Source organism: Pagrus pagrus (genome assembly GCF_965226575.1).
Source record: "Pagrus pagrus genome assembly, chromosome: 10".
Classification (NCBI taxonomy): domain Eukaryota; kingdom Metazoa; phylum Chordata; class Actinopteri; order Spariformes; family Sparidae; genus Pagrus; species Pagrus pagrus.
The window spans coordinates 10,007,522-10,022,397 of record NC_140194.1 but is presented as its reverse complement, the minus strand read 5'-3'; the positions used below and the strand labels follow the sequence as shown (position 1 = coordinate 10,022,397).

The 14,876-nt window shown below is 42.5% G+C and overlaps 1 protein-coding gene across 3 annotated transcripts in view; it reads left to right on the top strand.

Moving 5' to 3' along the window:
* Positions 1 to 14,876, top strand: part of chd2 (chromodomain helicase DNA binding protein 2) — a 27,430-nt gene extending 12,554 nt beyond the window's left edge. For 2 of the 3 annotated variants that reach the window (XM_084364022.1, XM_084364023.1), the window contains exons 7-42: positions 686 to 772; positions 979 to 1,040; positions 1,433 to 1,561; positions 2,519 to 2,695; positions 2,826 to 2,965; positions 3,074 to 3,299; positions 3,390 to 3,490; positions 3,601 to 3,642; positions 3,747 to 3,925; positions 4,197 to 4,321; positions 4,421 to 4,637; positions 4,716 to 4,805; positions 4,921 to 5,111; positions 5,215 to 5,406; positions 5,532 to 5,694; positions 5,877 to 6,029; positions 7,178 to 7,249; positions 7,556 to 7,705; positions 7,796 to 7,944; positions 8,028 to 8,124; positions 8,214 to 8,306; positions 8,411 to 8,587; positions 8,726 to 8,895; positions 8,987 to 9,028; positions 9,150 to 9,289; positions 9,375 to 9,513; positions 9,632 to 9,782; positions 9,940 to 10,062; positions 10,182 to 10,304; positions 10,816 to 10,956; positions 11,097 to 11,213; positions 11,328 to 11,506; positions 11,598 to 11,697; positions 11,788 to 11,980; positions 12,613 to 12,859; positions 12,949 to 14,876. In XM_084364022.1, coding sequence (XP_084220148.1) covers positions 686 to 772; positions 979 to 1,040; positions 1,433 to 1,561; positions 2,519 to 2,695; positions 2,826 to 2,965; positions 3,074 to 3,299; positions 3,390 to 3,490; positions 3,601 to 3,642; positions 3,747 to 3,925; positions 4,197 to 4,321; positions 4,421 to 4,637; positions 4,716 to 4,805; positions 4,921 to 5,111; positions 5,215 to 5,406; positions 5,532 to 5,694; positions 5,877 to 6,029; positions 7,178 to 7,249; positions 7,556 to 7,705; positions 7,796 to 7,944; positions 8,028 to 8,124; positions 8,214 to 8,306; positions 8,411 to 8,587; positions 8,726 to 8,895; positions 8,987 to 9,028; positions 9,150 to 9,289; positions 9,375 to 9,513; positions 9,632 to 9,782; positions 9,940 to 10,062; positions 10,182 to 10,304; positions 10,816 to 10,956; positions 11,097 to 11,213; positions 11,328 to 11,506; positions 11,598 to 11,697; positions 11,788 to 11,980; positions 12,613 to 12,859; positions 12,949 to 13,234 — 5,163 coding nt within the window. In that variant the 3' untranslated portion in view covers positions 13,235 to 14,876. The remainder of the gene's footprint in view (positions 1 to 685; positions 773 to 978; positions 1,041 to 1,432; positions 1,562 to 2,518; positions 2,696 to 2,825; positions 2,966 to 3,073; positions 3,300 to 3,389; positions 3,491 to 3,600; positions 3,643 to 3,746; positions 3,926 to 4,196; positions 4,322 to 4,420; positions 4,638 to 4,715; positions 4,806 to 4,920; positions 5,112 to 5,214; positions 5,407 to 5,531; positions 5,695 to 5,876; positions 6,030 to 7,177; positions 7,250 to 7,555; positions 7,706 to 7,795; positions 7,945 to 8,027; positions 8,125 to 8,213; positions 8,307 to 8,410; positions 8,588 to 8,725; positions 8,896 to 8,986; positions 9,029 to 9,149; positions 9,290 to 9,374; positions 9,514 to 9,631; positions 9,783 to 9,939; positions 10,063 to 10,181; positions 10,305 to 10,815; positions 10,957 to 11,096; positions 11,214 to 11,327; positions 11,507 to 11,597; positions 11,698 to 11,787; positions 11,981 to 12,612; positions 12,860 to 12,948) is intronic. The other variant, XM_084364024.1, reaches the window with a different exon arrangement.

Below are 14,876 nucleotides of genomic sequence, written 5' to 3'. Positions count from 1 at the left end.
TGAGTAGGTAGTGTGTACACAAGCCATTCTAACATTGTATGCCCTCGTTGCCTTCAGTGTTTCCAGTATCATGACGACACTCGGTCACATTGAAAAAGTGATAAAAACTATACTCAACATAGTGAGTATGTATACTAGAAAACACCCTTAAAGGTGCTGTTGATGTACATGATTGTACCACAGTGCAATAAACAAAGGAAACAGAGGCATTACTTGGCTAGATGAGGTGGTGGTATAAAACAGAACATAACATGCTAAGAACATAGACGGTAGACTATGACAACTACCATGCAGCCCAATAGAGTAAAAGCAGTTGGTAAAATAATGGAATAACCCCCATAAACCAATGATTTTAACATTTAAAATAATACTTTTATTTTTCATTTTTCTGGCAAAAGTACCAAGAAATTCCTAGTTATTGCTTCTAAATTGTAAATTTCCACTTTTCTCTCATTAATAAAGATGTAAATCTAAAATCTTTGGGTTTGGGACTGTTGGTCGGACTAATTAAGACATTTAAAAATGGCACCTTGAGCAGCAGGTCATGGCTAATGAAATAATAACAAGTTGCTGTCCAACAGCTGGTGTACACATTAAAATGTATAATGGAATTGGGACACATTATATTTATATATTGGTTCAGATAATCAGTGGCTCTGTAATAGCAGTTGGTCTCCGTTTACAGATGTGGGAAGAACATCCAGATGTGTACGGGGTCAGGAGGTCAAATCGCAGCAGACAGGAGCCGGCTCGTTTGAACATCGGAGCTGGGGTAAGCAGACGGACAAAGAAACAATAAAGACCAGCGATACTAATATGCGGCATGGCCTCGCTCTGCAGTCATTGCCGCTGACGTGAGCTTTTCTCAACAAGCCTATTGTGCCATCTAGTGGGCATTTTAAAGAAGTGCTGCTATGTTTCCTATGACAACAAAGCTCCTCCTGAAATGTGTGTTGGCTGTGCTGACTGTATTTGCAGGGTAGCAGTGACTCTGAGGGTGAAAGTCCCAAGAGGAAAACATCACGAGCCAAGAAAAAAGAGTAAGTATGATGATAGTGAACATTTGTATTATTATTAATTTATTTGAGACACTTTTGTTAGCAAGATTTTTATGATTTAAGACTCGATCCATACTGTAGTTTTGCACTGTTCATGTCTGTTTTTGTCATTGTGGTGCCAGTCTGTGATCATATTGTGATTCTTATCATTTTGTGTAACTGGGTATCTGTTTGCTCTAATTGGGCTCAGTTAGCTTCAATCAGCCAGGTGATGTTGTACAATTACATCAAATTTGATTGGTCGGATCAGCGGCTTATCCCTGATCACATTGGGTTTTGGTGAACACCCTATGGCCAGCATTTCATGAAATTTTAAATTGGTTATCGCAGTGGTTGGCCTTGAGGGTGAACTTGTGGCATTTCTTTGTTGTAAGAAATATCTGGAATGATGATGACTCAAATGATGAAGAGGAGGAGGAGGAGGAGGAGGAGGAGGCTTCCGACATTTCAGACAGTGAGCAGGAAGAGAAAAAAGTTAGATCCAGACGACTTCCTGCTAGAAGGTAAGAGTGTAGCAAAGCCTGGCCATCAGACAGCTACCCACTGCTCATTTAAATATCATTCCATATTGTGTGAACAGTTGTTTGATTACATTTTTTTTCCTCTTTTACTTTGGTGTGAAGTTTAGATATGATGTACATGCTGTAATCTGAAAGTTTAGACTATAAAACATCTACAATTTTAATTTAATCTAATCATAAAACATGATACAAATACTGTACTGATGTACAGAAGCCCGTCTCGAGAAAATTATCCCGGCAGTTGTTATTTCGAGATAATAACTTGAGATCTCGAGAAAACCCGCCTTTTCTGCATCATTCCCCGAAAACCGTTTTAAATCACTTCGATACTAGGCGTAGAAATCTCTTGGCACCTCACAATCTGATTCTAATTCAGAGGGCTGAGATGTACTCGAAAAACATCAAAATTTGAAAGCCTTTAAATGCTTTTTTATCAGTTATTATCGTACTTTGTTACTTACGCCAGTTTCACCGAGCACAGGAAATATCACCTTTTGCATCAATCTAGTCGTTTCCCCAGTGACCTGGCGTGGATACATAATGTATTTTTTCTCTGTGTGTTAAAACACAGCATATCTGTAATGATCCACGATTTAAATAAACAGATGAATTTAAGTCTGTTATCTTTGCTGTCACTGAACCATCCTTATCAAAGCTCAAGAAGTAGCCTAGCATAAACATGCCGTACATGTAATATTTCCCTTACATTTCACCATCCAATTGATTTAGCCGTAAGGAAATTACATCCTGTTCTTAAAAAATTGTTACAGGTGATCATAATGTCGAGGGTTTTAAATGTCCGATTCTTAATTTCTGTTTAAAGACATAATCTTTGAAGAGAGAATTGCGATGCATCTAAGAATCGATCAAAAGCTTTCAAAACCCTTTAAAACGTTCAACGTTTTTTTGAGTTTATGTGCATAACTGTGTGTTTTGCAGACCTCAAACCAAATCAACAGCCAAAAAGCAGCTGGCACAAAAAGGGAGGAAGTCCAGGAAACAGGACTCATCTAACGAAGAAGATGATGATGAGGAGGAAGACGATGAGGACGATGATGATGAGGATGACACTCCAAAGAGACAGACTCGAAGACGGGGTGCAACAAAAGTCAAAAGGTGCGTTTCTGAGCGCTGAGATTTTGAACTCAGGACTGTTTTCCATTACAACAGGTATTAAAAAAGTTACCTTTGCAAATGCACAGTTTTCATATCGATACTACCTGTTTCCTCTTCTTTCATTTCACAGTTATAAAGAGGACCAACATGACTTTGAAACAGACTCTGATGACCTGATTGAAATGACAGGGGACGCGGGCGAGGAGCAGCAAGATGATGACAGTGAGACCATCGAGAGGGTTATGGACACCAGGACAGCCAAAAAAGGAGGTGATGCATTATCACTTGTGTCCTACTATTTTTGAAAACCAAGTTGCTTCTCATCAAAATATTCGCCTTGTGCATACAGTCTAAAAGTAGTTTATCTTGCTCTTCTAGCCAATGGTGCTTCCACCACTGTTTATACCGTGGAAGAAAACGGGGACCCGAATGAAGGCTTTGACCCCGAGAACGATGAAGGCGAGGTTCAGTACCTGATCAAGTGGAAGGGCTGGTCCTACATCCACAACACGTGGGAGAGCATGGACTCTCTGATACAGCAAAAGGTCAAGGGACTAAAGAAAATGGACAACTACAAAAAGAAGCATGAAGAGCTAAATTCATGGTGAAAATCTTTGTTTTTTCTTCAAAAGTGTCTTTGCAAATATACACTTTTTCCGAGCATTTTCACCAATTATTCTGTCCTTGTTGGTAGGTTGAGGAAGGCGTCCCCTGAGGATGTAGAGTTTCATAACTGCCAACAGGAGCTCACTTTTGACTTGAGCAAGCAGTTTCAGTTTGTGGAGCGTGTTATCGGTAAGAATTCATCATCAAACGTAGCTGCTTTTGTCTGGTTGTGCAGCAGATATTTAGTTTAAATATACTGCGTATTGCACTCGTACTAAAAGGAATTTTATTATTTTCAGCTACGAGAACAGGAAAGACACAAGGGCCCTCTGACTTCCCCTGTAAGTCCTTTATCAAAATTCTCACCATCATTCCTAACTTTTGTCTTTATTAATGGTCTCCTGTGTTGTACACTTGTATAACAACTCTCCTGCATTTCAAACAGCTCATAGTCACAAGATACCATCCTCTAATGAGCCAGAGTATCTATGCAAGTGGATGGGCCTACCCTACTCGGAGTGCAGCTGGGAAGACGGAGCTTTGGTTAGGAAGAAGTTTCAGTCCTGCATCGACAGCTTCACGCACCGAAACTCCTGTAAAACGGTCCCCTCTAAAGACTGTAAGGTAAGAGTTTAATCGGGGCTCTACGCTTACTTTTTCTACGAATCGCACTGGTGCTGCTCACTGAATTGAGAAGTACTTGCACAGTCTCACTGCCTCCACAAATGGTCGCAAATGCAGCTAAATGGTTGCAGTCTGGAACTCTGCAAATAGAAATGACCCAATTAGGTTTCATCTTCTGATTTATTTTTTAATTGCTTTTTCAAAACATATTTCAGATGGTTATTTTTTTCTCCCCGTAACTAAAGAAACATGTTCCTAACTATCATTTCAGGTGTTAAAGCAAAGACCAAGGTTTGTTGCTCTAAAGAAACAACCATCGTATATTGGAGATGAGAGCCTTCAGCTGAGAGATTATCAGCTGGATGGGTTGAACTGGTTGGCTCACTCCTGGTGCAGGTAAATAAATGGATTAATGTTGGTTTTGATGACCTCAATTGAAAAATAACACATAGAAAGTGGCTGAAACCATAGTGTTTTCTTATTCTTCGTCCTTAGGTGCAACAGTGTTATCCTCGCTGATGAGATGGGGCTCGGAAAGACGATCCAGACTATCTCCTTCCTGTCCTACCTGTTTCACCAGCATCAGCTGTACGGGCCCTTCTTAGTGGTGGTGCCTCTGTCCACGCTCACCTCCTGGCAGAGGGAGTTTGACACCTGGGCCCCAGACATGAACGTGGTGGTCTACCTCGGTGACGTCATGAGCAGGAAAACGGTAGGTTGAATCTGCGGGTGTTTTTTCTCTCACTGAGTTGGTGACATAAACTTACACCGATGCTTTTGTTTTATTTAGATCCGCGACTACGAGTGGGTGAACCATCAAACGAAGAGAATCCGTTTCAATGCATTATTAACCACTTACGAAATTCTACTTAAAGACAAGGTAGGTGCAATTATCAGAATTTCTTACGGTTTTGTTTAGGTTTTATTTCACAGTGTGTCTGTGCATGAAGAGAATCAATCACTTTGGATTACAAGGATTTAACATTTATCTCCAGGGCGTGCTTGGGAACATCAACTGGGCCTTCCTGGGTGTCGATGAAGCTCACAGGCTGAAGAATGATGATTCTCTGCTGTATAAAACATTAATGGAGTTCAGGTCCAACCACAGACTCCTCATTACTGGCACTCCGCTGCAGAACTCCCTCAAAGAGCTCTGGTCACTGCTGCACTTCCTCATGCCTGACAAGTATGTCCTGGTTTAGACGTTTAATATGATGCTGAGCAAAAAAGGGAAAATGCAATCAGTTTCAGATATGAGTGCCATTTTTTTTTATCTTTGTCGAGAACAGCAGGTTTCGTTCCTGGGAGGATTTTGAGGATGAACACGGGAAAGGAAGGGAAAATGGTTATCAGAGTCTTCACAAAGTCCTCGAGCCCTTCCTTCTGCGACGTGTCAAGAAAGATGTGGAAAAATCTCTCCCTGCCAAGGTGGAACAGATCCTCCGCGTAGACATGACTGCACAGCAGAAACAATTCTACAAGTACGGTTTTATTTCTGTCTTTCGCAACCATTTTCTTTTATTGCTCCTGTGCTTCACACAAACCTCTGGTACAGCAGCTGCACTCCTCCTCTACATTAACTTAATTTGTTCCTAAATATTTCCAGGTGGATTTTAACGAGGAATTACAAAGCTCTTTCCAAAGGCACCCGAGGCAGCTCCTCCGGCTTCCTGAACATCGTTATGGAGCTCAAAAAGTGCTGCAACCACAGTTTCCTCATTAAACAGCCTGAGGATGGTGAATGTGAAACACAAGCGGAACACCTGCAGGTGAGTCTCCTCTTGAACTCTTCTTTGGCTCCCAGCAACACCTCAGGATAGCTGCGCTCTGCAGAGGAAACTAGTTGTGACATAATAAAGATGAAAACACGAGTCGCAACAGAGGACTCAGTGCTTATTTATTTTTCATGAATCCTCTGTTGTGTTCAAACTCTAACTCTTGTGCGTTACAGGGTGTAGTGAGGGGCAGCGGGAAGCTGGTGCTGCTGGACAAGCTGCTGACCAGACTGAGAGAAAGAGGCAACCGGGTGCTGATCTTCTCCCAGATGGTCCGGATGTTGGACATCCTGGCTGAATACCTCACCAAGAATCGCTACCCATTCCAGGTAAGATTGCAAATTTTAAAATTCTGCTTTTCTGCTAACCCTTTACATTTTAAACAACCTACTGTGTCCGAGCAACAGATATTAGTTATGTGCCATAACTCTCTAAGGCTGTCACTAATGGGTTCATCCCATGCTTATGTTACAATACATACCAAATTACCAAGTGAGCCCCACCTCGATGTCACCTTGTGTTAAAATTGAGCTACAACTTTAGCCGGTTAAATGAACCAGTTGGGCCCACAGCTGAGAGAGAGCCGTCTCTGTACTGATAGAGCCTGGAGTTACAGTGCATAACTAATATTCTATTTCATATTCACTTCTCCCTTTTAATGCTAAAGGCGATTCAGAACGTGGGACTGTCCGGCACCCACAAGCACAAACACACACCTTTATTTCAGGAGAAATCAATAAACAGGCAGTACTCTGCCCATCACAGTACATCATGTGTGTCTGACTGTATAGTGCCTGATGTTCACCACAAGGAAATAAAGAGGAGACAATGGTTACACAGTCTTAGTCTAGCATAGAGCAGAGAAGGAGAGAAAACAGCTTACAAATCTCTCTCACAAAACACTAAATGCAGAGTGAGCCATAGAAAAACAAGAGACATCCCATAGATTAGAATAGACATCGCACAGAAACAAATGAATAAGCAGAGGTAGTATTAAAATAATTAAAGGAAATTAAAAAAACATTCTCTTTTAAATCAAGCATTTTAAGACATAAGTGGAAAGTTTTATAATGTTATTATTTTTATTTTTGACCCATAAATCAGTTTTTACTGTTGTTTGTCATTGTTGTTTACAGTGACGGGGCGTTTTGAGGTCCTTGCATTGGGCGGGTTAGACTCTGATCAGGCTCAGATGTCACTTGTTGTTGCAAACATACTCGGACAGGCTCAGACTTCATGTGGTTATTTATATCAACAAGTTATTTGCTGCTGCAGACCAGCTGAACTCTTGCAAGTCACTCGACCTGGGTTTTTGCTGACTTGTTCTTCGGTGCAGACTGTTGTGATCGGTCTGAGCATATAGACTGGGGGGCTGCTATGGCATGTAAAGCGGAGTGATGCCAAGGTTACAGCTGATGGCTGCCCAGGAAATCTTCAGAGGTTGATAATCGTCTCTGTTTGGCTCTCTCCTCTTCAGCGGCTGGATGGTTCCATAAAGGGAGAAATCCGAAAGCAGGCGCTTGACCACTTCAATGCAGAAGGCTCAGAGGTGTGTGAACAAAGTCCGAAGTCTAATTTGGCTGACATTTTATAATTAAGCTGCAGTAAATAAGATCTTTTAGTTTATTATTAGTCTTTTTAAGTAATGCATTTACTGTCAAATGCACATATCCAGATAATGACTGTTTTAAACACATATTGTACATTTTTGCTTGTCTTTTGGACTACTATAGTTGATAAATTTGATTAATCTCTCTTCTTTGTTCGTACTTTTCTTAACGCAAGACACATTTACAAATGTTGGTGTGTGAATTGTTGGATCAGATCTGTATTAAGAGTTTCATCTGTTTTCTAGGACTTCTGCTTCCTGTTGTCCACCAGAGCCGGAGGTTTAGGGATCAACTTGGCCTCAGCAGACACTGTAGTCATCTTCGACTCTGACTGGAACCCTCAGAACGACCTGCAGGCCCAAGCCAGGGCTCACAGGATCGGCCAGAAGAAACAGGTAACCCACAACTCAAACAGATGACTTTCACCCCCTACAGATTATTGTACAGAGCATGAGAAAATTAACATCAGCGCTTTGTCTTCATAGGTGAATATTTATCGACTGGTCACCAAGGGAACGGTGGAGGAGGACATCATCGAGAGGGCGAAAAAGAAGATGGTTCTGGACCATCTCGTCATTCAGAGAATGGACACCACTGGTCGAACTGTACTGGATAGCAACTCAAGGAACACAAAGTAAGATGTCAGAAATAAGCTGTGGAGTTTTTTTTGTGATAGATTCTATTTCATTCTGTGTTTAACGCTGATTTCTGTTTCAGTTCAAACCCTTTCAATAAAGAAGAGCTGACTGCCATCCTCAAGTTTGGTGCAGAGGAGCTTTTCAAAGAGCCAGAAGGAGAAGAGTCCGAACCACAGGTATTACAACAGCTAATTATCTTCTGTGCATTAAAAATACATGTGTTACATGTTTGTAAAATTAAACCAGAATTTCTTTGTTTCTGCAGGAGATGGACATTGAGGAGATCCTGAGGTTGGCCGAAACAAGAGAAAGTGATCAGGGCTCAAGTGCTACAGATGAACTTCTGTCTCAGTTTAAGGTACCGTTAAGTTGTTACAGTTTTGCACTGTACCACAGTCAGGCGCCCGTCTCTTTCAGCATCTTATGATATCCCTTCTTTCTCTTCTCTGCGTGTTGCTGCAGGTGGCCAATTTCTCCAGCATGGAAGAGAGCGCTCCCTCAGAGTTCGAGGGGAAGTCCATTCGCGAATGGGACGACATCATCCCTGAAGAGCAGCGCAAAAAAATTGAGGAGGAGGAGAAGCAGCGGGAAATGGAGGACATCTTCATGCTGCCCAGAAGCAGGAGCTCTAACAAGAGGGTAAGAGGAGAGGAAAATTGGTTGTTTGGATTCTCTGTTAACTGTTGCAGTGAGCTGTGAGAAACATACTCTTCTGCTTTTTGTGTTCAAGCAGCTCCTTAGCTTTTGAATCCAGTGATAAAGTGTTGCTCTTTTCAGGCTCAGGCCAACGACAGTGATAGCGACGTGGGCTCTAAGCTGAAGCACCGCTCGTCAGGCTCTGACAGCGAGACCGATGATAGCGATGATGACAAGAAGCCGAAAAAGAGAGGCAGACCGAGAGCCCGCAAAAACAATGTGGAGGGTTTCACTGATGCTGAAATACGCAGGTAACACATTTAGTGAGCATTTGTATTCTGTTTTTTTCTGATTCTTTTTGTGAAAACAATTAAAATGTGTTCATTTTAATATCTTAAACAGGTTCATTAAGGCCTACAAGAAATTTGGATCTCCACTTGAAAGGTAGGCAGATTAACTGATACCACAGTCTGTATACTGTATGTCTGCATCATGAAATTGGTAACGTTTGAGCAGTTAAGTTCTCAAACACACAATGCAGTCAGGTGCTCTGTTCTGTGTCCAGGTTGGAGGGCATCGCCCGAGACTCCGAGCTGGTTGACAAATCCATCGCAGACCTGAAGAGACTAGGTGAACTGATTCATACTAGTTGTGTGGCTGCAGTACAGGAACACGAGGAGCACCTTAAAGAGAACCCAGTTGAAGGTACTGTTAGTTTTTATGTCCTTAGAGTTCCTTGAAATCAAATCATTTTCCAGGCCCCTAAAAATGACCCATGTTAATATCCCAGCCAAAGGTCCTGGGAAACGGCGAGGGATCAACATCAAGATCTCAGGAGTGCAGGTCAACGCCAAGTCCATCATCCAGCATGAGGAAGAGTTTGAGCCTCTGCACAAAGCTGTGCCCGTCAACCCTGCTGAGAGAAATAAGTAAGATACCACTGCAGATGTAAGAAGGAGCACAGGCTTAGTGTTGTGTTCAAGATAAGATGTTGAGAAAGTGCATCTGTGCTGCAGATTAAATATGGCAAGTCTCTGTTTCCGGCAGGTTCAAGCTGACGTGCAGGGTCAAAGTAGCCCACTTTGATGTCGACTGGGATCTGCAGGATGACATTCAGCTCTTGCTTGGTATTTACGAGCATGGCTTTGGCAACTGGGATCTGATCAAGACGGATCCTGACCTTAAACTCGCTGATAAGGTAAATGTCTACCTTTTGTTGGAGAGGGTACTTGTATAAATAAAAAGGCATTCACTCACTTGTGAATTTGGACTAAAACTAGCCTGTTAAGATATTGTAAAAGCTTTGAAAAATACCTTTACAAGTCAGGAGTCTTACATCGATTCCTTCTGGACAGATTCTCCCAGACGATCCAAGCAAGAAGCCTCAGGGCAAGCAACTACAGGCAAGAGCCGAGTATCTCCTCAAGCTGCTGAAAAAAGAACAAGACAGTAGCGACGTGTCTAAAACAGGGGAAGAGGTATGCTGCTCTTAATCTCTGAGTAACTTGTCTGCACTGTTTTCACCACATGAAGTTTGCCTTTGATCTGCACAAAGCACCCACCGGCCACACAACTCATCCAGTCTCTCCCTCTAAAGGTCAAAGTGAAGAAGAGGAAGCCGCGGGCGAAGAAGGAGAACAAGATCCTCAAGGATGAGCAGGGCAACGACATCTCCTCCCCCCGCCTGTCAGACAACCCGTCGGAGGAGGGCGAGGTCAAGGTCAGTCATGAGATCACCACTAATGTGTCACCTGTTAGTCCGTAGGGGGCATGTTATGCTTCATTGTCGAGGTCTCCTGCTGCCTACATGATGTTTTTATGTGCAGGGTCTTGTTGTAGCTGATGTGCTCTTCCTAAAAACTGTTTCTACAAATAGTGACTGTAATTTGTTTTGTCGCCAAGTGTTTGTTGAGAAATTTGATTTTGCAACCTAACAAAACACACGACAAACCTCGTCCTTAATGCTGTTACTGAACAGGACTTGTTGACAGAGAATGTAAACGGAGTTACTTCTGATATATTAAATGCACTCATGGCTTGTCGGTGTGCCACATTTCCATCTTGTATTGCAGAGCTGTTCCAAGCGACCGTAACAAAGAGATGTAATTCAGCTCTTTGTTTTAGATGATCACAGTCATAGTGCATTTGATTAGAGTGCACAACACTTGTCCTCTCCTGCTGTATAACCTTCTGTTGTTTAATTTGCATTGTCTTTTCTCGTGTTCGAGCAGGACGATGGAACTGAGAAGTCCCCTGCCAAGAAAAGACAAAAGAAAAAGGACAACAAAGAGAACAAAGAAAAACAGGGAACCCCTAAAAAGGAGAAAGATGGGGACAAAGAAAAGAAGGGTGCCAAGCCCAGAAAAGAAAAGGTATTTCAACAAAATATTCATCGTCTTATTTTATAATTTATCCTTATTAGACTCTCATTTTAGCACTAAAATACAACATGTGGCTACAAGAACGCAGCTAGAATGTCATGGCCTTTTTCCCCCATCCATTCGTCTCTCAGGCTAAAGGAGCCAAAGGGAAGAAGACTCAAGGTCCAGTCCACATCACAGCTGGGTCTGACCCCGTCCCCATCGAAGGAAAGGAGGACGATGAACTCGACCAGGAGACTTTCAGTATTGTGAGTTTCTTCTTTAGCTCTCCTGCAAAGATAATGCAGTTGAGTTTAACAAGTGTCAGAGTTGCCGGTCAGCAGATAATTACAATAATATTGTTAATTTGTTCTTGTGTGTAGTGTAAGGAGCGCATGAGGCCGGTGAAAAAGGCCCTGAAGCAGCTGGATAAACCAGATGAGGGTCTGTCCGACCAGGAGCAGCTCCAGCACACTCGCACATGCCTACTGAAGATTGGAGACCGAATCACAGAGTGCCTTAAAGCCTACAGTGACCCCGAACATGTCAAAATATGGCGACGGTAAGATGATCAGATATTACCTTTGTTAATTACGTGATAATGCTCACCTGTTCCACTCAGCTCATGGTTATTTTGTGCCCTTTTCCCACAGAAACCTCTGGATATTTGTGTCTAAGTTTACAGAGTTTGGTGCCAGGAAGCTTCACAAGCTTTACAAAATGGCACAGAAGAAGCGATCACATGAAGAAGAGGCAAGTGTTACTATTTCTAGCTGTTCACACTCTGCTTTTCCAAGTGTTAGGAATCACTAATGCTAAAAAAATATCCTGTGACATTTCCAGAAGGAGCAGAAGAAGAAGGAGGATCCTGCAGGGAGGGTCAAAACCTTCAGACCGGAGCCGTCTGGTTCCAGTCGAGACTCCACGGGTACTCAGCCGTCCTCCAAATCTGGACCTAACTCGAACCAGCCGGGCTCCCACGGACACCACAGAGAACAGTACAACGCGGCTAACAAGCGGCACTTTGGCAACGATGGTAGGTGCAAAAAAGGGTTATTTTAGTTTAAAGCACAGGCAACGTGAGCATTAGCGAGCTTTAAGCTTTGTCCATGCAAAATTATTATTTACCCTTCACAGACAAGAGCACCTGGGCCTTTCATTCAATGCAAATTTCTCTCAATTCCTGTTTGTGTGTATCCATGTAAAACTGTCTGATGTCATCGTCACCTCAATTCATGATGTTTTGTGTAATGATCCTGCGCCTGAAACAACAACAACAATAGCAGACTACTGTTTGTTTAGGTTTGGTTAGCACCGCAAGGTCTAATTACAACTTAATGTAAAACCCACATCTTCAGAATGTTCTTCTCTAGTGTTTGACGTAACGTTGAATGAGACTTTATCACCACCTACTGGCCAGGCATGCTTGTTTGAGCACTTGGAATAGGGTACAGACAGATTTTGTAAAATGAAGGTGTAAAATGGTGGAGAAAAATGTGTGTGGACAAGGCCTGAGATGCTAAGCTATGCCTAGCTATGCTAAGCTAACTGTCTTGCCTGTACCTTTACCAATATATTAAACTATTCCTTTTTATTGAAGTTACTTAATTACGCTCTTCCACAATAACAGAACATCTTTTAACATCAGTTTGACATGTTTGATTGCAGATAGGGGAGACTGGCAGAGGGACCGTAAATACAATTACCCAGGTAACAGCAACCAGTCGTGGCAGGGAGACCGACATCATCCCTATGACCCGCATCGCTACAAGGAGCACTACAACGATCGACGCTCACATGGAGACCCGTACCGCAGCTCAGGCAGTTACCGCAACAACAGCTCCCCTCGCAAAAGGTCGTACGACCAGTACAGCAACGACCGGGACCACAGGGGTCACAGACCCTACTACGACAGGTGAGTTACTCAAACCTCATCACTTGTTTTAGTTTTTTGTTTAAATATCAGGTACCTAAATATAAATGTAATACACTATGATATTTCAGGCATCCAGACCCCAAAAGAAGACGTGGTGATGAGTTCCATCCCAACTACCACCAGGGAAGAGAAGGCCCTCTTCAGGACTTCAGGAGGATGCCCGATCACAGGCCAGCAGGTCCACCTGGGCCCGAGCACTACAGCCGGCCCTTCCACCCTGACAAACCTCCTCCGCTGCTGGACCCTCGCTCCCCACAGGCTCAGAAGTCTCCCCAGGACTCTCGCTCGCCCCCCGAGCGGCCCGCAGATGCGAACGCCGCGGCAGATCCGAACTGGAACAACAGGAAAACATAAAGGACGCCAGTGCTGGCTCAGGAAACTGATCCGTGTATTTTGTCCAGGGTCAAAGCCACATGCTGCTGATGGACAAGTGTGGACTCACCAATCATAAGCTCGCAGTTGGAAAGGGAATCAACCTGTACCTTCTTTACCAGCAAAACTGTTTTGCTCTTTTCCCCCCGTGACTGTGGCTGTGAATGATTTGTGCCCTGAAGGAAGGAGTTGGTTTTCCTCCTGTCATCTCCATGATGAACACAAACAAAAACTAAGATAAGCATCTTTATTTAAAACGAATTGACTCGATCAGTGACTAAGACTGAGTGGAATGCTGATGGATGCTTAGTCCCATGGACTATTATCTAAAGTGACTTTGGGATACACGAACTGATGACTGATCTCAATCCTAGAAGTGCCTGAAGGTTTTGGCCTTTCTGAATGGTAAATGTATGGGATCACTCCCAGAGGACGCATGTCATGGACATTATTTTTTTTTTTTTTGTGTTTAGCTTTAAGTCTTTAAAATGATGTCATTTACAAAAGAATGTGTTATGTGTTATCATGTGCACCTTTCAAAATGTTTAATCTTAAACATGTAGCTGAGCTGAATCATCAGTATCGCCGCGTGGCGTGACGGGGGCGGCCTAATTCTTTTGATTGTGAATGATCAGTGAAGCCAGTATGCTTCCTCCAAGCACTCGACACACAGTTAGAGAAGGTTTTAGCTAATTCAGTTTCCTCCACGTGTACAGATAATCATTACTTCTGTAATTGTGTAGCGCCATAAATCATTGCGGTCCTCTTGCTTTGTTCACTTTAACCACTGTGTTCGTCTTCGTAGTTGATGAATTCGAAGCTTCTTAAGCAGTATTTATTGCAACAACTTGTGCAAAAGGTTCATAACACTATGACTTAGAGAAATATCCTTTATTTTTGCCTCAGTATTATGCTGGATAAGAATGGTACTTCAGTGTAGTTTCAGTAGTTCACCCATCTTTCCACCTCCTGTATGTAAGTACTCAATTATGTCCGAAAATACTATGTGTTAAAAAAACGTTTTCTTTCATAATCTATGGTTTGGCAGTATGTCTGACCCACAGACTTGGTAGGTTGTTCAAGGGTTATCAGGAAGTTGCTAATGCCATTTTATTGTGTTTATTACCTTTGGTCAATCCTTTCCTGTGCCAAATCTGGTTCTGCTCTGGCCCTCAATTGTTTTTGTTTTTTTATGCTTCTCCATTTGTGCCTTATTTATGTGTGTATTATCATGCTGTATATTGGTCCATGGACAGTACTGGGGCCGAACACAGGCAGGATGTGTAGTATTACAGCCACATTTTAAGGAAAAATGAAAAACATGAAGGGACCATGTATTGTGGTAATCATCATGTGGTTTCCAAAAGAGTTGATGATTTGAGGGGAAAATATAAACATCAATATACAGAACGAATCGTGTGTGTTTCGTCCGGGGCACTTAACCAACCTGTTACAGTGAACAGCCAGCACATCTTTTCTTCCACGTTAAGCAAGCTACGGTTCCTGTATCATATGTTCTTTAAGAAAGTCTAAATAATTTATATTTGTGACAAAACCACTCTTCATGAGAAACGTGCTGTACATATGTTTGGACATATGTAATAAACTTTGTTACACAATGAAA